Below are 24,876 nucleotides of genomic sequence, written 5' to 3'. Positions count from 1 at the left end.
GAAAAGCTCTCAGTTAAATGATTTTATGGAACCAAAAATGTTGGTCTTCCATGACCTGGGAGCCTCTGATCTCAAGAATGGGGAAGGGAGGCCGGACTGTGGAGGGGGCGGATTTTCTGGAGAAGGGGTACGTAGTGCATGAAGGAGGATTTAAAACTGTGTGACCCTGTTTTTCTAATCCTCATTCCACCCCCTCCTCCGGCTGCTGCTCTCGCTCATTGATTGCATCATGCCTGCCTTCAGCCCGGGACCTCGCTGGAGAAGGGTCTGTCTCTCACTTGGTCTTTGGAAAGAGTCCAGCACATCCACACTACTACAGCACAAATAATACATATACCACTTAAAGGTTTGTTCAGGGCTTTGAACACGCTAAATGTTCTCTCGTTAACAACCTGCCTCTAAATCCTAATTAAAATTAAACTGTAGCTATTTGCTTGAGATCCTACCTAAAAGCACTTGCCATTTGCACTCTGCAGGCCTCCCTGCCGGGATAATCACTCTCTTGACTGGCACTCTGAGGCTCAGGAGCATATCAGGAACTTGTTTTCCCAGGGTCAGTGAGAAGAGCCAGTGACACCGCCTAGGCAGCCAGCCAGGGGACTGTTTCGGTATCCAATGGCATTATAGAGAGAAAATTACACCAGGATTGGAATTTGCCCATAGAGATTAAAAGTCACCAAGAAATTTGAAGAAAAAAAAAAAAAAAGGACAAACAGAAAAGCTACCATTTTTGTGCAACACACTAAAAACCAATGGGTGGGTTCCCAGAGATTTGCATGGGCCTGCCGACATACTGTTCTGCGTCTGCAAACCACAGAAGGAAAGCAGCCACGTTCTTTGGGCTGCATTAAGGAGTCAGCGAATCGCACAAGATAGAGGTGGAAAAGCCCCACTGGGCCATCTCCCTGACAAAGGAAGAACTGTTCCGTCTAGTATTGTTTACTGGTGCACTGTCAGATCTTGCAAATGTCACACGTGACTGAATTTTCACTCCTTTCTTTGGAAGATTGCTCCACAGAATTTGTAGGGAGACAGTGTTCTGCAATTTCGAGAAGGGTGGAGAATAAAGAGCACAGCAAGTGACTAATAAAATCCTCTTAGCCGAGGTTAACCTCAGAGAGAATGTGGGAGAAAAACTGTTCCAAAATATGCACGAGTATGTGTACATGCACACACCGACATCTGCCCGTATAGTACGACTCACCGACTTGTTTTGCAATGTGACAACAGAGAATTTCCTAAGGCCACTTGCCAGATTCACCCATCAGAGGGGCCTTTATTCAGAATAGAAACATTTCCTTTCTTCTAGAGGGAAGGGTCCATAGATCCCATCATATCCAGGACAAAAAACCTTCTTCATCCCCAGAAGTCTATTTTTTTCCTCCTCTCACAACGTATCAGCATGTATATTTGCCCACCCTTGCTTTAAGGCAGAAATAAAAGTTGCTTTGCAGTAGGAAATGTTCATATGAAAATTTCTGAATTTCAGTATGTTCAATTACTGTTAGTTAATCCTTAGAGAATTCAGTGCATGGAAGCATCTCAAACCTACCAGGATCTTCAAAGGGCTGGCCACTCCCACCCTGCCCTGAGAGTTCTGGTTCTGACGCTCGACAAACCGTAACATGAGAATACTCACTGTACGGGGTCTGTGGACCTGCCCACCAGAAGGAAGGTTTTTCTTTTTCTTCTGCACCCAGAAGATCCACAGACCCCTTACAGTGGGCTGTCCAGGAGCAGTCTGCAGTAAGGGAGGGTATAACAAAACTCTATGCAGCCGAGTAAATAGACTCTTAACCTGTGGAACCACAGCGTGCAGAATCCTTTGCTCAAGTGCTGCCTTCGAGAAGCTTGTAATACTCTGTAAACTTATGCACGCTATGAAGAGAGTCCACAAGATCTTTCAGTCTAGGAGGTAGCCACTGGGGGAGCTTTGAGTTTCTGGCCTTGTAAACTTCTGTTTTGCACCATTTTATCCACTCGAACATCAATGGATGGAATAAAACCAAAGGAGTCAGTGATTTTCTGAACTCTTTTGTATCTTTGATGTAGATCTTCAACTCTCTCCTAACATCCAGGGTATGCCAAAGATTTTCAGTAGAATGTGGACAGAAAGATGGGAAGGACTCTCTTGCGTCCTCTGGAATACTGAATTTATCTTGGACATGAAAGCTGCATTGCTTCTTAAAACTTTGTCCTGATGGAAGGTGCAGAGCTGTGGTTCTACTGAGGAGACTCCCAGTTCTGAAACTCTTCTTGCAGAAGTGAGTGCTATGTGAGAGCTACGAGGAAAACCACTTTTAAGGAAATAAGGACATTTATCACAGAGGTTCAAAGAGTTCTTAGAAAGCCATTTAGCACTAAGTTTAGGTACCAAGGGGGAATCCTGCAAATTGGAGTAGGGTTGACACGAGACACTGCTCTAAAAGATCTTGGGGGGACATGATCCTGTGTTTTCCTGTTGTCTGGAAGATACTGAGGTTGCAGTCACTTGAAATGTTAATGTTTGAGGTTTGAAGACCAATGTGAGACCTTCGTTCAGGAATTCCAAAACATGTTTCACCTTAGCCTTGATAGGATCTATCTGCAATTATTTACACTGGGTCTCGGATCTGGACCAAATCCTTCTTATGCCTTATTTGTTGAGCTTTTTCTGGATGCTAAGAGCATGCCTCTTAGGGGCTCTGAATATCCTTTTTTGTTTTAGCTGGAACCTCAAAAATACAAAGAAACTAGATTCAACTTCCCTGGGTCGGGGTGGAGGATCAGTCCTCGTCATAGAAGATTCCATCAGCGTGGGAGAAACAAAGGGTATTCTGCCTGCTGCACCAAATTTGAAGCCCAGGCTCTCCACATCCAAAGCAGGGCCACCAGAATTACCTCTACCCTCTGCTTTGTATCCTCTGAACTGTGTTGGGGAGCACTGCAAATCGTGGAAAGGCAGACAGCAGCAGCCCTTCCAGCCACAGAAAGCATGCATGCATGGCTACGGGTCAGTGAACCCTTCACCTGGGGGCAGAAAGTGGGAATCTCTGCATTAAATTGAGAAGCAAATGGGTGACCAAGGGCTCTGAGTATTGAGTCCAAGATCTCTGGGTGAAGACTCCACTTCTCTGGCTCTCTCCTGTCTGCTGGGTGTTTAACTATCCTCTTATGCCGAGAGCTCAAAAAGGGACAGAGGGTTCTTTTCTGCCCATGAACATAACAGGCTGGTTTCTCGTAACATGGCTATGGACCTGGTGCCTCCTTGTTTGCTGACAAAAGCTACTTTAGCCGTGCTCAGACATCGTTAGAACATCTCTGTTGCTCAACTCTGCGCCTAGTGCTAGTAGGGATAGCTAACTGCTCTGAGCTCAAGCCCGTTAATGGTATGTCAAAGCTCCTTCTCCACCCATGCTGTTGTATGAACCTGTTCTTTGAATGAGCTCCCCTTTCTCTGAGACTGACATCGCCTGGAGAGAACTGCGGTGACAACTCCGAAATCTTGGGGCCCTATGAGTCTCTTGACTTCCAGACACCAGGAGAGGGATTTCCCCAAAGAGCCTACCCCCTGGATACGCAGAAGAGGTTTCAAAGTCCTTCCTTAAGAAGGGGGTCCATCTTCCCATCCATCTGGTCTTTGAGGAGGAAAACCACCCTCAGCTGGGATCACCATGTCTTGTACTAGGGATGGATCTATGAACATTACCGTGCCTCTGGGCCAGTCTCCATTGCCAGGTGTGACACCAGCCTCCTGCTAATCGCATTCTGCACCATGATCTTCCATGCAAAGCTGGAAGCCATTCACAGGCCCTTCCCAAACCAGAGTGCTCCTTGCACAGCAGCTGACGAGACAGGACTGCATGCCTGCAAAGCATCTGCTGCCCAGATCGAATGCTGCTAAAGCTGCTGCCACGTGCCCACTGGGTGGCTGACACAGGTGGGGTGATAAGGGCTTTGCCAGCATGCACTGGTGAAACGTGCTGCACGGATATCCTCTGTTTATCCACAGAGCAGGCTTCCCCTCGCTAACGTGCCTGAATCCAACCCTGGAGAGACCACCCTCCATGAGCGAATGAGGACTTCAGTTCCCACGGCCGATTCAATCCTTAGCTTCCCTGCTGAGACAACCACGGGACCAATTAGTGCCAGCTGTAATGGTTTCCATGTTGTGGACACCTGCAGCATCCAGACTCATGTCACACAGGCTACCCAACAGCCATCATGTGCAGCATCACCTAGATGTGGACACAGCCATCTCCCATGATCAGTCCTGTGAGCCACTCATCCCCCCGCACCCTGTACTCCTCTTTTCTGTCAGGCACCCGAAGAGAGCTCTCTGCAGTGATCTCACTGCTCCAGCACGGCCAGGTTAGGGGGCCAGAAACATTAAATTAACTGAACCAGGAAGACACTGTTAGTGCCATCATTTGCACTGGGATTGTGAGGTCCCTATGCAGGGCTCCAGGTGCTATCTGCTATGGCGATTCTTTCACCAGCTGACATCCCCACTCCTATGGGCCAGGGATGCAATCACTATGTGCAGAAGATGGAGAGGTTCCAGTATCCATTTCCTGCAGTGAAAGCAATCTGCACACAAGACACCCACATGCATCCCTGAGGCTCTCTGCCACACTTACCCTCAGCTCCTGGAGGTAGCACTGCACTGGATCATAACCCACCACTGGGAAAATGAGGGTCTTGACCGGAGCATCACTCTTCAGCATTCCCCGGCTGAATGACTTCGCTGGTCGGTCCACACCCTCCAGGTGCCTGGGGATCTGCTTAGCATTCAGGTGGATAAGGACGTCATAGATATCCAGAGGTGGGCGGAAGACCATCTGCAGAAGGGGAGGAGAGGAAGACAGAGGTAACACTGCTTGCAATATGCAGGATACAGTGTAGGAGCCTTGGATCTTATGCCCAGGTATCCCGGAGGAGGGAACCATCCCCCACCAAGTTCCTGGCATCATTAACTCTTCAATGTCCCATTCCGGGCCAGCATCTGTTTCAGTGCCTCTGCTGAAAGGGTTTTTTAATCAACCCAAGTGGTTAGAGTTAGAGATGCAAATACCGTTTTAAAAAGTTACTGTTTAAACTATTAAAATTGTATCGCAGGGGTCGGCAACCTTTCAGAAGTGGTGTGCCGAGTCTTCGTTTATTCACTTTAATTTAAGGTTTCGCGTGCCACGTCATACATTTTAACGTTTTTTAGAAGGTCTCTCTCTCTAAGTCTATATATTATATAACTAAACTAGTGTCGTATGTAAACAAGGTTTTCAAAATGTTTAAGAAGCTTCATTTAAAATTAAATTAAAATGCTGATCTTACACTGCCGGCCCGCTCAGCCTGTTGCCGGCCTGCGGTTCCATTCACTTAGGCGGGCAGCGGGCTCAGCGGGGCCGGCCGCCGAGACCCCAGACCGGCTGCGGGCTGAGCGGCTCAGCCCACTGCCACTCAACCCGCTGCCGGTCTCGGGGGCCGGCCGCCGGCTCCTGCCAGCCAGGGTCCCGGCTGCCAGCCCTGAGTCCCAGCCCTATCCACATAGAGTAGGTACCTACCTTCTCCCCGGTTCTAGCCATTCTCTTCCTCTCTCTGCACTGAGATGAGGGTGGGAGTATGCTGAGAACAGGGCTGGGGGTGAAGGAGCAGGCTGGGGGTTGGGGTGCAGGGTCTGGCCAGGAACTAGAATGAGGGAGGGGGCTCAGGGTTGGGGCAGGAGGTTTGGGTGTGGAGCGCTTACCTGGGCAGCTCCCATTTGGTGCAAGGGGTGCAGGTGTGTGTGGGGGAGGGGGGATGCAGGAGCTCCCATTTGGTGCTCAGGGTGGGAGTGGGGATGTGGGGGGGGTGCAAGAGGCAGGGCATGGGGTGTGGGGGGGCTGGGGGTGTGTGAGGAGGGTGCAGGAGTCAGGGCAGGGGGCTGGGTATGTGTGAGGGGTGCCAGAGTCAGGGCTGGGGTCGGGGGGGGGGGGTGCAGGGATGAGGGCAGAGGGCTGAATGTGTGAGAGGGGGGTTCAGGGCAGAGGGCTGGGGGTGTGGGCTGGGGTCGCGGGGGTGCTCCCAGCCCCCTGCCCTGAGCGGCTCACGGCAGGGGGCTGGAGGGGATATGCCCCGATTCCACCCCCTTCCCCAAAGTCCCCGGAGCAGAGCGCGCGCTGCGGCTCCGCTTTTATCTCTCCCGCTCGTAGCCGCAGGGGGGAGAGGAGGGGCAAGAACCCAGCACAAGAGGCGGGGGGAGGGGGAAGCTTGCCTGCCCTGCAAGGAGAGAGAGGTGGGCGGGGGGGCGGAAAGGAGCGGGCCGGGCCGGGCAGGATTTTTAGTGGCACGCTGCTGTCTGCCCAGGTCCGGCAGACAACAGCGTGCCATTAAAAACTGGCAAGCGTGCCAAACCCCTGTTGCATCAGTTCACCGTTTAACTACTAAGGAGTTCACAACAGAGGTGAGGAAGTAGGAGAGCAGGGGGGTTGCTGCAGCATCCCCATGTTCTACATGGGGCTCCCCTGCCAGCCCCCAGCACGCCCCAGGTCCCGGCTGCCAGGAGTCTTGGGACCATAGAGGAGTTTAAATGTTAATTGAATACATTACTGATAAGACTGAGGCTTATCAGTTAACATTTTACATCCCTAGTTAACAGTAGAGGCCTGGGAGCGTGATCTAGTGACTGAAGCAGGAAGGAGTCAGGACTTCGGGGCCCTACTCGCAGCCCAGCCACTGACTTGCTACGAGACCATGGACAAGTCACCGAGGGCACGTCTACACAGCAAAGAAAAACCCACGGCTGGCTGTGCCAGCCCACTCGGGCTCAGGGGGTCCAGGCTGCGGGGCTGTTTCATTGCTGTGTAGACAAGCCGAACTCTGGGACCTTCCCACCTTGTGGGGTCCTAGAGCCCAGGCTCCAGCCCGAGCCCTGAAGTCTACACTGCAATGAAACAGCTCCATGAGCCCAAGTTGGCATGGGCCAGCAGTGGGTGTCTAGTTGTTGTGTATGCTCTCCTTGCCTTGGCTTCCCCATCTGGGAAGTCAGGTTAATTGCATCTACCCCATAAAGCATTTTGACAGCCTCAGAATGAAAGATCCTAAGAGCAACATATTGTGGTTACACCACCCGGGTCAGTGGCATGCAGTAGAGTAACTACGTGCATGTCACTGCAAACGAACTTTCCCCATGAATCAGATTCACACTACGGTGGAAACAGAGCAGCCCTCACTAATGGGTGCAGCAGGGGACAGGAAAACCCTCCAGCAAAGTCAAGCAACATGTGGATACGCTGATGAAAGGATTTAAATCCAGTGTCACAAACAGCATGTGAAGTTAAGTCGGGGTCTCTCTCGGTGTAGAACACTTCTGCACTACTTGCTCAGGACATATCTGTGAGAGTCATGACAGATTAAAGGGAGGGGGAATGGAAAGGATGTTACATTATTCGTCAGCAGGCCATGGAAGAAAACCAAGCATCCTAAATGCATTGATTTCTGGTGGGTTGCGAGCTTCAGCTTCCTCTCTGAAAAGGGAACGAGAAGTTTGTGCCAAGTTCAAACAGAGGGAACAGGAAACAATCAAAAAACAGGATTCCTGGAACCATGCTCAATGCTGCCTCCCTCCTCTCATCAGCCTGGGATTTTCTCTCTGCGGCGAGGCCACTTGAAGCCAGCCATGAGGAAGGGAATAAAATGCACTGCCCAGCTGCTGTCGTGCAGTCTGAACTCTCTCACCCACACACAGTTTGAGAAGAGCCGGTTGCAATCTGGATCCGGTCACAATCACATTGGATGATTGGTGCAGGAGAGAGGGCGGCTGCTTTCCACACATATCTGGGCTCCCTGGCCTGCTGAGAGACCTAGCCAGTATGTTCTGGCCAGGTGGTGGGGAGGGGCCAGCTGGGCTCTGCTTCTCACTCCCCGGCCCACTGAAGCTGGGAGCAATGCTGATCAGCAATACCACTAGCTCAGAGGAGAGGAGCACGGGAGTCCCAGACCCTCAGGCAGCCCTGGCCAGAAGATCTGACAGCGGCCTTCTTAGAGACCAAGCATATCCTCTCCCATCCTGGCTGGGAGGCTGGTGGACCCATGGGGCTTCCTTCGTGTGTGAGAGGAGGGTAAGGCCCAGGAGAAAGAAAACTGATTGTCCCTCTCCCAATGTCAGGGACCTTCAGGGGTGCAGTAAGGAGGCACCTAAAGCTCATGGAGGTCAAGGGTGACATTGGCTAGGGAGACAAAGAGGATGTAGAGTGGCGCAGACTCCCAGCATCAACAGGCTCCCTGCAGAGGGCATAGGGAGCTGAACTAAGCTGAAGGGCATCTCTAGGGCTCTGTAACACAATGAGACAGCCCCCTCCCGCAGAACCCCCGAGCCACTGCGCCAGGGGACCTGAGGATTCCATCTCCGGCCTTCCACCACCCCAGTGCTGCAGCCGGTCCCTCAGAGGACAGCTGAGTCTTCGACCATGCACAGGCAAATGAGGGGATGAGTTTATTATTAACAGAGTGGAGCGATGCCGGACAGATAAATATTTGGACAGAGAAGAGATGTGGGGATTTGGCCGCCGCTGCATTAAAATGGAAAAAGCAGCTCATCTGTGGAATAAATGACGTCGCCAACCACAAGCCCATCATCAGCACAGAAACGCGTGGGTTGAGGGAACGCCACCCAGGAAAGTGTGGGCTAAAAATACGTATGGGGCTTAGAGGCTGGTCAGCAGCCAGGCTTTGTGGAGGGTAACAGTTCGACAGCCCGTAATTCTTAGCAGCACCGTAGCCTAGTCTGCAGGGCCAGGCAAAAGAGTTATTCAGACTGAGCCTCTTCCCCTGGGAGAAGCTGCCACAGAGCATCTGCCAAGGTCCCTTTGCAGATGGAGGGCCTCCGGGCCTTCGGCTTGCTCCATTTGGCCTGCTCTGCCCTTAAGGAGAAGGAAGGTAAGAGCCTGGCAGGTAGTCCTGTCTAGAGAACAGGGCCCTGGGAAGATATGGCTTCTGCAGGAGAGGAGATTCGACGGGCAGGAGATTTTGTTCAGTGCTGCCTGCGAAAGGAGCCTGAACAGCTAGGATGCTAATGGAGAAAAGCAGGGGTCCCACTGCCCTGCGCAGCCCAAAGCAGAGTTCTGGGACATGGACAGAGACGTGGTGCTCAGCCCCACGACCTGTCTGAACTGCAGCCCCCAGTGTCTCAAAAACATGAGAACGGTCAGGATGCAGCGTGGCCTGGTTATGGCAGCCACTCCCTGCTCCGCATTCCATCCCTTCTGGTTCAACTGAGGAGGGCACAGCTTGCAGCTGCATTTTACAAGGCGTTTTTTCTCCACGGCCCTGGAAACCACGTCCTCTGATCTCCCCAGAGAACAGCTCAGACAGTACAAAAGCAAGCATCTCCCGCGCTGCCCTGCTAAGGTGACTCAGGTCTGGAGGGACCACCTCTAAGACAGAGAGGAGAGTTCCATTTTCATAGCCCATGAGATCCTCAACCTCCCTGTTGAAACTGCCAATTAGGGAACCCACGAATGTCAAGCCCCCTGGTTGGGGCATTGTGATGTTAACGCCCAGCCACAGGGAACCAGTCCCACCAGCTCCTTTCACTAGCCACAGCTTCCCTTATCTCTCTGCTGTATCCTCCAACATGCTGCTGAAGTTTTGGTCTGAGAGTCAGATCAACCACATAGAGCTAATTTTCAGGTACTGCCAGACCCCTTCCAGCCAGCGTCCAAAGTAAAGGAATCTAATTTAGGCCACTCTACACAAAAAATTGCACGTTTAACATCGTACATCACCACACCTTTAGTTGAAACAGGTTCAACTGTGGTGGGCAGACAAGCCGTTAGTCTGATGAGAGGGATTAGCCGCACTCTGGCTCTGCCTTTTGGTACGGCTGCCCTGCTCCTGTTGCTTGGCTTCTCTGTTACTGGAAGTTTGCAACCAGAGTAGCCCATTGCGCTAATCTCTTTGTGGATAAGTAGCCCTTTTGATCACCCAGGATACTACATCATCCATCCACAATCTTCTCTTTTTCTGCCTCATGTTCTTCTGCCATTAAACTTTCCTTCCAGTGCCCATAAATATACATCACCCACTAAAACCTCTTAAAAATGTAGCCTTCAAATCAAATCTCCTTTTCCATAAGATCTCTAACTAGAGTTTACTGATTTCCAATCACCTCCAATACTTTTTCATTGATTGTGCCATCTATCCATGATATTTTCAGAATTCTTCTATAACACCATACATCAAAGGATTGTATCTTCTTGATTGTTTGAATGTCCATGTTTCACAGTCATAATTTAACACAGACCAAAAGTAAGTTTCTAAGAGTCAGACTTTAGTCTTCAGATTTTTGTCTCTTCTCAGATGTTTATTCTTCCAGGACGTCTCTTTTGCTCTTGTTATGCTTGTGCTAACTTCAGTATCCAATCTTCCATCTTCTGTAATAATGGTTCCTAAGTAGTAATAGTTTCTCACTTACGGTACAGCTGTGTCATTCACTGAAATATTGCATGTTTTCCCAGGATCCTTGCATAACACCGTAGTTTATGCCTTGTCTAGAATTCTTTGAGGGGGTCAATAAGCACGTGGACAAGAGGGATCCAGTAGATAAGGTGTATTTAGATTTTCAGAAAGTCTTCTACAAGGTCCCTCACCAAAGGCTATTAAGCAAAGTAAGCAGTCATGGAATAAGAGGGAAGGTCCTCTCACGGATTGGTAACTGGTTAAAAAATAGGCTACAAAGGATAGGAATAAATGGTTAGATTTCAGAATGGAGAGAGGTAAATAGTGGTGTCCCCCAGGGATCTGTACTGGGCCCAGTCCTATTCAACATATTCATAAATGATCTAGAAAAGGGGTAAACAAAACAGTGAGGTGGCAAAATTTGCAGATGACACAAAACTACTCAAGATAGTTAACTCCCAGGCAGACTGCAAAGACCTACAAAAGGATATCTCAAAACTGGGTGACTGGGCAACAAAATGGCAGATGAAATTCAATGTTAATAAATCCAAAGTAATGCACAAACACATAATTCCAACTACAGATATAAAATGATGGGGTCTAAATTAGCTGTTACCACTCAAGGAAGAGATCTTGGAGTCATTGTGGATGGTTCTCTGAAAACATCCACTCAATGTGCAGCGGCAGTCAAAAAAGCTAACAGCATGTTGGGAATCATTAGGAAAGGGAGAGATAAGAAGACAGAAAATATCACATTGCCTCTATATAAATCCATGATACACCCACATCTTGAATACTGCGTGCAGATGTGGTCGCCCCATCTCAAAAAAGATACATTGGAATTGGAAAAGGTTCACAAAAGGACAACAAAAATGATTAGGGGTATGTAGTGTCTGCCATATGAGGAGAGATTAATAATACTGGGACTTTTCAGCTTGGAAAAAAGATGACTAAAGGAGGGATATAATTGAGGTCTATAAAATCATTACTCATGCGGGAGAAAAATAATGAAATGTTATTTACTCCTTCTCATAACAAAAGAACTAGGGGTCACCCAATGAAATTAACAGGCAACAGGTTTAAAACAAAACAAAGGAAGTATTACTTCACACAATGCACAGTCAAGCTGTGGAACTCCTTGCTAGAGGATGTTGTGAAGGCCAAGACTATAACAGCATTCAAAAAAGAACTAGATCAGTTCATGGAGGATAGGTCCATCAATGGCTATTAGCCAGGATGGGCAGGGATAGTGTACCTAGCCTCTATTTGCCGGAAGCTGGGAATGGGCAACAGGGGATGGATCACTTGATGATTACCTGTTCTGTTCATTCCCTCTGGGGCACCTGGCATTGGCCATTGTCGGAAGACAGGATACTGGGCTAGATGCACCTTTGGTCTGACCCTGTATGGCCATTCTTATGTTGTCCCATTCAACTCTAGACCAGTGGTTCTCAACCAGGGGTCCAAGGCCCCGCTGGGGAGCCGCGAGCAGGTTTTGCGGGGGCTGCCAAGCAGGGCCAGCATTAGACTCGCTGGGGCCCAGGGCAGAAAGCCAAAGCCCTGCTGCATGGGGCTGACGCCCGGGCCCTGAGCTTCGCCACCCAAGGCTGAAGCTGAAGCCTGAGCAATATAGCTCTGTGGGGGCCACTGCGGCATGAGGCCCCAGGCAATCGTCCTGCTTGCTACCCCCTAACACCGGTTCTGGCTTTTACATGCAGAAAACCAGTTATTGGGACACAGGTGGGCCATGGAGTTTTTAATAGCATGTTGGAGAGGGCCTCAGAAAGAAAAAAGATTGAGAACCCCTGCTCTAGACTATACTCCCCTGCTATATTCATTTATCATCTCCACGAACTTCATCAGACATTCTGAATCAGCCAACAGCACTGTGTCAATCTCCATAGCAAATGTTATTAACCCATTTTCCATTCATCTTAATACCCTTTTCTGTTTCTCAACTAATTTCATAAAACACTCGCTATAAATGTTGAATAAAGTTGGGGACATTATACAACCTTCTCTCACTCCTCTGAATCTCCATTAGATTTCCATTTCCATCTCCCATTACAAACCTCTTCTGACTCCAGCATCATTGTTTTATTACTCAGCATTCATTTCCATCAATCCCTACAGATCTTAATATACTGAGCTATTTGTAGTGGCAGATTCTGTCAAATGCTTTTTGGAACTCAATGGAACACAAGTAGACTGGTTTCCCCATTTCAGCTGATCTTTCTAATATGTGTTTCAAGTTCATAATGGTGTTTATCGCGTCCTTTCCACATTTGAAGCTGTATTGTTGTTCACTGACTTATCACTCTTTCCTTGTATTCAGTCTTGAACAACTCACAGGAGTATCTTAGAGGCCTGTGATACCATGCTGATTATTCTGTAGTCTTTACAGTGCATAGCATTGTTCTTTTGGGGGATGTGGATAAACAATGAGGTTGTAAAATCATCTGGCAGTTTTTCCCATCTCAAACATATCTTTCATAATCTCTGGCAGGGCTTTCAAGCCTTCATTGCCTATGGTTTTTAATAATTCAGCCAATATTCCATCACATCCTAGTGTTTTTCCATTCTGAAGTCTTTTTACTGCTTCCACGATTTCTTTATCCATTACTGGTGCACTTGGTTTTTTCAGGCCCATCGCCACTATATAATTCCTTGATATATTCTCACTATCTCTCATTCTTATCTTTAGGGTCTGTCAAACATTGTCCATTTATGTCCCTAAGGATCATACTGATCACCTTTCTTTTGTAATTAAAGACCCGTATCTTCTAATGCATCTTACTTTATCTTCATCCAATTGTTCAGTTTCATTGCATTCTCATTCAGCCATTCAAACGTTGTTAATCTGCATTTATCCTTTATCATTGTATTAAATCTTTGCCATTCTTTTCCTGTTGTCAATCCGAGTGCTTTTACTTTCCCTCTTTTGACCAGCAGAGCAAGAATTTAATCTGGTATCAATGGTTTTTTGTTAGCTAGTAACATCTTGCCAACATGTTTATTTCCAGCTTCTTTACAGCACCTTCCAGATGTCCCCACGTCACTTGGTGCTTTGCTGAGCCACAAACATTGCTTAATGGGGGTCATTTTGCTCAAGTCTTTGCACCACGGATATACTTATTCCCAGCATCAGAAAGAATTTCCATGCCACCGCTATAGTGAAAAGAAAACTGAATTGGCAGCTAGATAAAGATTGACTAAATAAGACTATATATTACTTATATATCACTTGATCATTGCCTGTTAGGTTCACTCCCTCTGGGGCATCTGGCATTGGCCGCTGTCAGCAGACAGGATACTGGGCTGGATGGACCTTTTGTCTGACCCAGTAGGGCCATTCTTATGTTCTTAAGGAAACTGCCAATTCCAACTGGCCCCAAAGAGTCCTTATTAAAATGAGTTTTCACAACACCAAAGACCAACAGAAATGTTTTGTTTGCTTTTTTTTTTTTTTTCAGTTTAACAACTAATGAGTGACAGGGGATGGATCACATGATGATGACCTGTTCTGTTCATCCCCTCTGGGGCACCTGGTACTGGCCACCATCAGAAGACGGGACACTGGGCTAGATGGACCCTTGTTCTGACCCAGTAAGGCCATTCTTATGTTCTTAACAAAGAGGGTATTTAAAAAAAACAACAAAAAACAAACCTTCCTCTTGCAGTGTTTCCAACCCAAACATAAGAGCACTGAACGAGACCCCAAAAGGAAAGTTGACTAGAAACTTAGACACAAAGGTGAAACAAACTAGTCTATTTTCATTGCCCAAACTGAGAGAAATGGAAAAAGTGAGCTACTAGTGTCAAAAATACATTTGACTCAACTTAAATATCCTAAGATGTTACTTCTAACATTGGCAGAGGAGACAGTTTTCCTGAGGTTTTATTTTCCTTTAACACACAGATTGCGATTTTCAAAACTGTCTCAGGGCTTCAGGCACATTTCTTCCACTGGTATTTATGGTGAGTTTCTCTACATTCCCTAAATTGCTTTGAAAAATCTCAGCTATGGATTTTTAATCTGGCTGAGGCCTGTTAAGCAAAACAGCGGGTTTCAAAAATATAGGCCCCCCTCTTCATACTCTCTCTGTATCCATGAACAGTGCAGGCATTTCCCGCAGTGGAAGTTAATCTTTTACTGATCATTCATCACACTGGAACTGCTGGGAAATGAATACAGGCACCAGCATTGCAGAGTCTGGGAAAGACGCAGACTTTCCGAGTTGTTGTTAACTCCGTTCTAATGGCAGCTGGTCAACTTCTTTGTTTTAAAACTAATACACTTCCCAGCACCTCTGGAAGTCTGGATTTCATACCCCAGTTTGATTTGCTCGGCACTGCCAACCCACCCAAGAATATAAACCAGGTCAGCGCAGCTGCTTCTTGACAGATTTGTGGGCTCAGGAATTTGTTCTTCTCGAGCTACTATGAAAAACTTCTCTGCTCTGAAGTCTTTGTGGTTCCTGCCTGTTGACCTTCACAGGTCGATATGGCCCATTGGTTAGAGCAGAGAATTGAAGGGTCCAGCCCTGCCAATGACCCACTGCGCAAGTGAGTGCATCTTTTTGTGCCTCTGTTTAATCACCTGTAGAAGGGGACAAAAACCTCTTTCACGTTTTGAAAGACTTAACTCCTGTTTGTACGTTGCTCTGTTATTATTCGTTACAATCTACATAGGCAAGACAGGCAAAGAGCAGCAGGGGAAATAGCATCACACAGAGGGGAAGTGACTTGCTCAGCGTCACACAGAAGGGAAGTTACAGAGCTGGTATCATGAACACCTCCCCAGTGCCCGGAGTGAACAGGTAACATGCAAAAAGTATCATTTAACTGTTCAGCAGTAAAACAACAGAGCTTCTGAATAAGACACGGTGATGACATCTCCATGGTGATGGCAGCATAGCCTCCCCCTCTCTCCACCCTTATCCCCACTTCCAATGGCTCCTATGGTCTTAATACAAATGGTTCTCCTTGCCAGCCCGCATATAGGGCTTGTCCTGCCTCCTGTCAGGACAGGACGCCATCGCGTGCCTCACTCAGGGAACCAGCGTCAGAAGCAGGGGCCGGAGCAGATCTGGCATGGAGCTGGGGGCAGCCAAAGAGAGTCAGGATGGCAGGGGAAGGAGGCAAGGTGGGGGAGGGGTTACATGAGAGACAAGGAGATGAGGAAGCAGAGAGGGGGCAAGGCAATGGCTGGTGCTTTCTTTCAGCTGCAGTCCCTCTTGGTAGGGTCCAAGGACTGCGGCTAGATGGCCCAGCAGGTCAGAGCCCCCTTGGGCAGCCGTTCTGGAAACCACACCGCTTTCAGTCACAGACTTACGAGTTTAGAAAAAGCTCTGCCCTCGTGCCTGGCCTGAGGGGCTCAGGAGCCAACTGGGCTGGATCCACACATCCCTACCCTGCATGCTGGCCTCGGCAGCGCCAGAGTCCCACCCTGGAAAGACAAGGCAAGCTTCACGGGCACTGCCCACGCCCACTTCCTTCCCCATGTCCTGCTTCCAGATGCCTTTTCTGTCCAGCTGAGTAATTTAATATAAAAGCCAACCCAAGCTAGAGGCAACCTCCTCATGGAAACAAAACATCAGCCAACAAAGGTGGCTCCTGAGTTATTCTAGGCAACTTTCCACCAAGCTCAACAGGGAGAGATGCCAAGACACACGAAGAGCCAAACTCCCCGTGAGAAGGGCCCAGGCTAACCAGGGAAGAAAGCTGTCAATCCCTGACCCAGTGGAATGCAGGGCCTCACCCAAGCTGCTAGAAGCCCTGCCAAGGGCTGGCTCCATGGAACACCTCCACCTTCCACTGCAGCAACATGGGCCGATGGAGTAACACAACCAGCCGTTGGGGGTAAGGGGGAAATAAGAGGGTGTGTGCACAAGGGGATTACAGCTGGAGCACTAGTGATAGCTGGAGTCCCAGCTGCCCGAGCTGTCCCACATTAAACATGACTTTCTGAAGTTTCCACTGCTCAGGCTGGAGCATTCCAGGCTTGGCTTCTGCCCCACGGAACACACACACACACACACACAGAGTGAGAGTGAGAGAGAGAGTGTGTGTGTGTACACATGCAAAAATTTCAACAAGAATACTCGAGCTATTTCTCATGGGCAAAGGGGATTACAAATTCCTCAGTGTAGTGGGGCGCCTGCCCCACTCCAGTGGAAAAGGAGTTAAAAGCAGCCCTGAGAGAGGGCTGCAGCAGGGGAAAGGATTAAGAACAGCTGGGGGAAGCTGACTGAATAGCTGACCACAGCTGTGGCCAGCTCAATTAGGGCCCAGCTGGCCCTGATAAGAGGGCTGTGGGCCAGAAGCTGGAGGTCTCTCACTCTAGCCCCGAAGTGGGAAGGGCTAGCTGCCTGGGAGCAAGGTACCCGAAGTGGAGCAGTGCTGGGGAAGGGCAAAGGGAGCTGGAGAGCGCCAGCCTGGTAAACCCCCAGGCTGCAGGCCTTGTGCAAGGCCTAAGGAAAGGTACTGGGGCTGCAGAGGTACAGCCCAGGGACAGGCAGAGGCAGCTGGTCCAACCCCCTTGCCAGTGATGAGTAGCCATTACAGACTGCCCCAGTGAGCCGGGGCTACATGATGACTGGCAGTAGCCACTGAGGCAAGGTAGGTCTAGAGGGTTGGCGGTTCCCCAGGGAGGGGAGACCCAGAGTGTGGGGGTACTGCTGGGGGCAGGACCCCGAGGTAAAGGGCACCGGGGTTCGTGAGGGACAAGGGGCCAGTGGCAGGCAAGACACCGGCCTGCAGAGGGTGCTCCGTAAGCCGGAAAAGAGCTAATTCCCAGCAGGAGGCGCCGCACCAGTGAGTCTTGATCTCGCTACACCCAGTATTTAAAAAAAAATGGTTTTTTATTCCCTTTTAATTCTCACCCCCACCAGCTCTATCAAAGTAGATGGGGAGCACGACGACAAACCGTGGCAGGGAAATGGACAGCCCCTCACACAGAAGGCCCTTCAGCGATCCAGCAAAGGCTGGCTCTGACCTGGCAGTGAGCAGTCCAGGAAGTGTCTCAGCACCTTCAGCCATTTTTTTTCCCTATACGCCCCGCCCAGACCAAAAAGGAAGTTAAGCGTAAACCTAAAAAAAAAAAAAAGCCATTTTAAAAGCAGCTTCTAATTTTCGGCAACTCCAGAGGCCCAGTTTCAGAGGTTCTGAGCATTCATAGAATCATAGAAGGTTAGGGTGGGAAGGGACCTCAGGAGGTCATCTAGTCCAACCCCCTGCTCAAAGCAATTTTTGCTCCAATTTTTGCCCCAGATCCCTAAATGGCCCCCTCAAAGATTGAACTCACATCCCTGGGTTTAGCAGGCCAATACTCAAACCACTGACCTATCCCTTCCCCCAAACAAGAGGGGGGAGGGACACCTTCAACGAGAGTCATCGGCAGTTGCACTGGTGCTCAGAACCTCGGAAATATCTGGCCTTACTCGTCTCAAGGTAGGCACCCACAGTGAAAGTGCCCCATATTAGCAGACCCCTTGAAAAATGCACAGCATCCATAAAACACCACGAACTGAGGTAGGAAACATACAAGAGTCGGAAATTCACAGACGTGGATGCCACAAGTTAACATGACCCCATATAAAGCCTAAGGGATCACAGATGCCCCCTTGCGCGCACACACAAATCCGGAAGTCCTTACTAGCAGTGAAGTCAGAAATAACTAGGATACACTTATGAAGAACTTGAGAGCACAGACCATCAGAACACAACACATGCTCTAGGGCTGCTGGAGCCGCAGTTGTCACAGGAACCAATTCCCATGCTTTACATCTCCATTCTGAGGTGTCATTAACATTATTATTTTGCACTTAAAGTCTCTTTCCCTCGCCCCTCTTGGTTTCCTATTCTCTGCAGAAGTTGGCTGCCAGCTCCCACACTGCTATTTAGATGAGTAAGAGGAGCAGGAAGGATTAAACAAAAGCCACTGTTTTATAGAGAATCCTTGGAACTGCCCACTGTCCCTGACCTGGTTCAAAAAATAAAACTTAAATTAAATTAAAGCTTTACCACAGCTTATTAAAAGCCAAGATCAACTTGGACTCGGGAAGAGGATTCCCCAAGCCTCATACAGCAGTTACAAGAACACAGTCCAGAAAAACAAGACACATTTGTTATTCTTTAGTTGTACCTCTTACGCAAAATTAAACCCCAATCCTGCAATCAGATCCACGCAGACACTTGTGTCTATGTGAAGCTTTTGCCTCCCAGTGAGGCTCAGTTCACAGACTCCAGGCCGAAGTCACTGACCACCGTGGGCATCCTCAGCCACATAAGAACCATTTATTTTTGGTTTCATATTTAAAAAACTTGGTGTCTATGGTCTACCAACGCAAGTTTGTGAGCGTTTTGCCAAAATAAACCCGTAGAGCCCAACCCTACAAGGTGTGTTGGGCCAGTAATCACTCCTTGTTTGTACTGCAGTAGTGCGCAGAGGTTCCATCTCTGATCAAGCCAGGAGCTGTACAAACAAGCGCTTAGTAGCAGACAGACACTCCCCGCGCTGAAACGCTGACAATACGAAGCGACAGGACGGGCCAAGTGCTGGAGAAAGGAAGTGCTGCCGTCCTCGTTTTACTGAGCCCAGCTAGAGATGAAGGCCCAGATTTTTAAGGCTGTTCAGGCGTTGCGGCACTTAAATGCGATGCTGATTTTAATGACGCCCAAATAGCTTTACAAAGCTGGGCCTAGGGCCACCCAGGATGTCTGTGGCAGAGCTGGAAATTGAACCCAGATCTACTGAATGCCAGTCTACTGTCTTAACCACAAGGCCAGTCTTCCTCTTACGCCCTGCTAGCTTCAATGCTGAGCACCTCCTGGCAATCAGGCCCTGGAAGCTTGCCACACAACACTGCAGAGAAATAAAATAGAAAATGTTTGGGGCCACATCCTGTTCACACTTACTACCAGGCACAGGCTCAGATTTGCAGAGCTCCGCAGGGATTGCTCCGCTCGGGGCTGCAACGCCAACAAACCAAAGTCCCACTGAATCCCTGTGATGCAGGCTCCAATGCCAATTTTGAAAATGAGACTTGGGCCTTGCAACACCCAGCATTGCAAGAGTTCAGAATCTGGACCTATTCTTGGTGCTGTGACCAGTCTCATTAGAAGTCATTAAAGGCTGCTCATGATCAGACGCCCAAAATTTTCCTCCTCAGTAACAACTTGCAGGCTCAATTAACTTTCTCCCTTTACACCACAGCATCCAAAATGCAGGTAATTCTACTGGGTAAAGCTCTGAGTAAAGCACTGGCAACCAACAAATTAACTTCTTTTGAAAACAAGAATTCAAGAAATAGGCCGCAACCAATGGGGCTTCCTCACAAGAGGCTGCTCAGAGACTGGAGGTTTAAAAACAGACCTGCTCTGGAAATGGAAAGTGGGGAGAGGGGACCAAACAAGAACTCACAGCATCAGTAAAGGACTGCACGGTAAAGATAAGGACAGCCAAGTGAGCATCATGTGTTAATGCTGATCCAAGAAGGCCATGATGTGGAACAAACCAGAGGGTTTAGACGCGGAAAGAGGTGCTGTGGAGAAAATAAGTGTGAATAAATGATGAAGAGAATGGAGTTAACGATTCAAGTTGGTGAAGACACTGAACCAAATGACGTCACTCACACAAAACAGGGAATCCTTATAAAAAATAGCTCTTATTCTCCAGGACATTCTGGATGGGTGGACCCATGTGCCTGCACAGACCCCACTGACTTCAACAGGGTTCTCGCCACACAGGGAAACCAGCAAGATTGGGGCCATAGCGCTTAACAGCGAGCAGATAAGAGGATCTGAGCCAATCAGTGACAGGCACACGAAGAGAACGAGCAAACAAACGTATTCCACCACGGACAGTGACATTTGAGGAGACACAAGGAACTATGGATGGCGGTAGCATAGAAACAGGAAAAAGGAGACTCAGAACAGATCTTCAGGAGAGAGAAGTGTGACTCTGGCTATTACGATCATCTAGGTCTAATCGGTTCTCAGCAACTCTTCAATTTTTTAGTGTAGACAAGACTTAAATCTCACTGTTAACTAATTTTGCTGCTGATCGTTTTAGCAGGAACAGACAGCTCCTCTGGGCTTGTAGGAGGAGTTCAGGACTGTGAGCCGAGCTTAGGGCAGAGTCTCGCCGCTTCCCACATGTACACGGGTACAACCCAACGCTCACATCTCCCTTAGACTTCTCTTGCTAAGCTGTACTGATCTCAATATGTACCTATACCATGGTGCGTTGTGCTCCCGTCTAACAAGCTAAGCAGGGTCCACCAAGATAGGTACATATTTAGGCAGGGTAACCATGCGTCCCGAGAGCAAACGGGACAAATGCCCACTTTTGTCAAAGAAGTGGGGTGCAGAGGAACATGGGAAGGGGTGGTGAACGGTGATCCCAGCTCCACGCAGGACGGAAGGCAGGGCTTAGGCGGCGGGTAGGCAGGGCTCGAGCGAGTAGCCACACCAGCCTCGTGCGGGGAGGGGGGCCCAGGCCAGCCCTCTCCGGGGGGAGGGGGGAAGAGAAGATGGCTCAGCTCCGTGCGGGGGGGGGGGGGGGGCCTCAGGCTAGCCCCATGCAGTGTCCCATTTTCCTTTTTGGAAATATAGTCACCCTATGTTTAGGAGACCTCCACCAAGGCACACTTGACTTCTGCAGGAAGCGACACTGGCCATTGAGCGAGGGGTGCTCCTCCTGCCGAGTCATTCCCAGACCAATGCCCAAGCCTGGTTTTAGGGGGTGCTATTTTTCTGCTGACAGGTTAAACCTGAGATCCTTTTGCAAGAGTCAGGGCATGAGCCCCAAAGTCCGGGCCACATTGTTACTCCAGTCATTACATTCTGCCTCCCAGAATTCCACCTGCACTTTCAGTTAGATGCACCATCCTTCCCTTCCCGTTCTGAACAGCTGTGCAACGCTGCTGTGCTCGAATGTTAAACTGCACCCCAGAGGTGGTTTTATTTCAGTGGTGGAAGAAGCAATTCTGTACATCCCCTGCCTACTACACAGGAATGCAGGTGGTTTAATCCTCACCTGCGGAGCTTCAGACTCCTCTGAGCAATATTAAGCACCTCAAACACAGCAGGGAACAGTTACGGAAGATCATTACTGACCCCACATGTGCTCTGGCCTATCATGAAGAGTTTTTCATTTACAGAACAGCTGTATGGTACATGTAATCATTCTCACTTTCCCAATGCTTGTCTGGGAAGAGGATCAGCTGCTTGAAGCAAGCGCACCCTCTTCTGGGCTCTTTGGAGAACGGCCACTTCCAGAGCAGTTATTTTTCAGAATACAGCTCCCGCTCCATGATGCTAAGTAACTCAGACTGCAGCATAACGAGGAGAAGGAAGACCCAGGAGAGTGAGCCAAGAGGCTACCATTCGGCACGGATTGCCCATTTGGCACGGACTGCACTGAAAAGATGCCCAGCACCTCTATGGAGAAACTCTACAGAGTCCCACAGGGATCAAACTTGGCTCTCTTCTCTCAACAATATCTACCCTTCTCTTGGGCCTAACAGCAGGTGAAAATTTTTCAACCAAGACAGATTTTCATACAAAAATGGACTTGAAATTTTCAACTTTTTGACTAAACGTTGTTGACGACATTTTTTAGGGGTTTTCCTCCCTCCTGACCACAAAACATCACGTCACCTGATGAAATGAATAGGCAACAGGTTTAAAACAAACAGAAGGAAGTACTTCTTCACACAACGCAGTCAACCTGTGGATCTCATTGCCAGGAGTGTTCATGGACAATAGGTTCATCAAAGGTTATTAGCCAAGATGGTCAGGGGTGCAACCCCAACCTCTGAGTTTCCCTAAACTGGTGACTGCCAGAAGCTGGGATGACAGGAGATGGATGGATCACTCGATAAATTGCCCTGTTCTGTCCATTCCCTCTGAAGAACCTGCCATTGGTCACTGTGAGAAGACAGGATACTGGGCTAGATGGACCACTGGTCTGACCCAGCATGACCATTCTTATAAAGCACAGGGCAGGGGTTCTCAAACTGTGGGTCATGACCCTGTTTTAATGGAGTCGCCACGGCTGGTGTTAGACTTGCTGGGGCCCAGGGCCAAAGCAGAAGCCTAAGCCCCACCCCCCAGGGTCAAAGCTGAAGCCCTCGGGCAAAATCCCTTGGTAGCGAGGCTCAGGCTTCGGCTTCAGCCCTGGGCAGTAGGGCTCAGGTTACAGGCCCTCTGCCTGGGGCTGAAGCCTAGGGTGGCAGGGCTCGTGTGGGCTCAGGCTTTAGTCGTCCCCCCCCCAGGGTTGTGTAGTAATTTTAGCTGTCAGAAGGGAGTCGTGGTGCAATGAAGTTTGAGAATTGCTGGCATAGGGAAAGGATGTGGGCAATAACCCCAGCTGCAGAAACAGCTAGAGGCCACTCACCCCTGTGCAGCCCCTCCAGGGCAGGGGTGAGGCACAGCGGGGTGAGGGTGAAGAGCTCTCACGGCTGCCTCCATGCTGAACCTGTTCTGGGGCACAGGGATGCCCATCTCCAGAGGTGGCGCATGCAGCTCCTTTCACCAGCCCCAATTCACAGGCACGCTCTGCTCAGGTGCGCTAAGGAATTACCTTCACATCCTGGCTCCCAAGCGGGTCCGTGAGCTGTTCCTCTAACGCCCGGAGGGATTCCAGCGCCAGCACGAGAAGGCGCTGCAGGATCTGAGGAGGGGCAGAGAGTTGGAGGGTAGAACCAAGGACAACCCCAGACATCACACAGCCCCTGCACTGCGATAGGGACACTTGCTAGGTGCTGGGGCAGGTGCCCAGCTCCAGTGGGGGCAGGGAAGACACACTGTTCTCAGCCAGACGACAGTGCTACAGTGAGGGGCATGAGGAAGGGAGGGACAAGGGAACAGGTGCTGGGGGTCAGTTGGGGGCATTGCTCAGGTGCAGGGCCTGCACAATACCTGCCTCCTGGGTAGCGGCATCTCTGCAGCAGGCCCAGCAAAGAGGCACATCTGGAATAACCTTGACAGAGGAGGGGGATGGGAATCAGAGCACTCCAGGGCAGGGAGATCTGAGGGGGAGCAGAAATTACCCCTGGCTGGCTGCAGGCAGGCACCCCAGCATAGCAGGAACAGCTGGGCGGGAGGATGCCTGGCTCACCTGCGCAGAAGGCCGCTCTTTGGTCCACACTGAGCTCCGTTTGTCTCTGGGGGTGGCAATGAACATGACGGGGAGGTGAAGCCGGGCAGCCACAAACTCGTTCCTGATCTCGGTGTAATCTGCATCTGGGGAACAAACCCAAAAGCAACATCCAAAACCCTGTCCATCAGCCCTGCCCGGGTGCCAGCCATGTCCCTCTTTGCCCCCAGCAGGCCTTCCCAGCATAGGAAGCCACCACTCTACATTCTCACCATAGGAACACAGGACTGGCAGGGGGACCTCCAAGGTCACAGAATCCAGTGCAGTGCTATCCCTGGCAACCCAGTTCCACAATCCCCTGGATAATAAAGCTTCATTTTAAATCTAGGTTCCAGAACCTCCCTCCTCTGCCGGTTAGGAACCTTCTTCGCATTTCCAGCCTAAATTTACCCAAAGCCAGTTTATCCCCATTTGCAATTGGACCAACATTGTCCTTTGGCTGCCACAGCTCTTCCCCCTCCCTGGAGTTTGCCCTCCCCAATGTATTTACAGAGGGCAATCGGCTCCCCTTCAGCCTTCGTTCTGCTGAGCTAAATAAGCCAATCTTCTTCAGTCCCCTCTTGTAAGACAGGCCCTTCATCTTTCTTGAACATGGGTGTTCAGAACGGGTCACCAAACACAAGGCTGAGCAGGGAAACAGTCTGGGACGTGGGCAGCAGCCCTAGTCTGCATTTTCTGTCTCTCTTAAGTTGGTCAAAGCCAACACCTGAAGTGGAGAAGCAGAGTGAGGAGACTGTGGGGGTGTATAGAGCAGCACCAACTAAATACAAAGCCCACAGACCAATCCTGGCCAAGATGCTTCCACTGACGTGGCCCCAGGGTCACTCGCAGCTCGTCTGAGGTCAGGGATACGTACAGCGTAATTGCACACTAGCGCTGAAATCTCCAGTGCCACTGACCCTACAGTCAGTGTCTGATGCCAGCTGAAATAGCTTAAGAAATATAACAGCTTCAGCCAGCACTCTGTGCCACCGGCTCCCCCTCTCTGCATCCAACAACTCCACGCAGCAAAAGGACCTGGTTACAAACATGCCCCTCCCGGGCTCACCAGACTTTGTATAAGAGGTTTCACCCCACACATTAAAACAGCCGAGTAACAGGCCCCATAGCAGACATTAAACTCTGAAATGACGAGAGTCTTCAGACTACTGCAGAATTGCTACCTAGGCACAGAGGCTTGGGGGGTAAGGGAGATCCCCGTGTGCCCATCAAGTGCGCCTACTCTGCAAGGGAAGGTGCGTTTGTAGTATGAGTAGGCATATCTGTGCTAGTCCAAAGTTGGCTAGTTCACATACCAG

General features: G+C 49.6%; 1 protein-coding gene across 2 annotated transcripts in view; it reads right to left on the bottom strand.

The window, feature by feature from the left end:
- Positions 1 to 24,876, bottom strand: part of NOL6 (nucleolar protein 6) — a 74,030-nt gene that overhangs the window by 7,308 nt on the left and 41,846 nt on the right. The window contains exons 22-24 of one of the 2 annotated variants that reach the window (XM_048849812.2): positions 23,540 to 23,664; positions 23,003 to 23,092; positions 4,620 to 4,820 (exon numbers count right to left, since the gene is read on the bottom strand). In XM_048849812.2, the coding sequence (XP_048705769.2) occupies positions 4,620 to 4,820; positions 23,003 to 23,092; positions 23,540 to 23,664 (416 nt within the window). Of the gene's footprint in view, positions 1 to 4,619; positions 4,821 to 23,002; positions 23,093 to 23,539; positions 23,665 to 24,876 lie in introns of those variants that run through there. The other variant, XM_048849816.2, reaches the window with a different exon arrangement.

The sequence above is a fragment of the Caretta caretta genome, chromosome 5 (genome assembly GCF_965140235.1).
Source record: "Caretta caretta isolate rCarCar2 chromosome 5, rCarCar1.hap1, whole genome shotgun sequence".
Taxonomy (NCBI): domain Eukaryota; kingdom Metazoa; phylum Chordata; order Testudines; family Cheloniidae; genus Caretta; species Caretta caretta.
The sequence above is the reverse complement of the archived record's forward strand: the minus strand, read 5'-3'. Positions and strand labels throughout refer to the sequence as shown.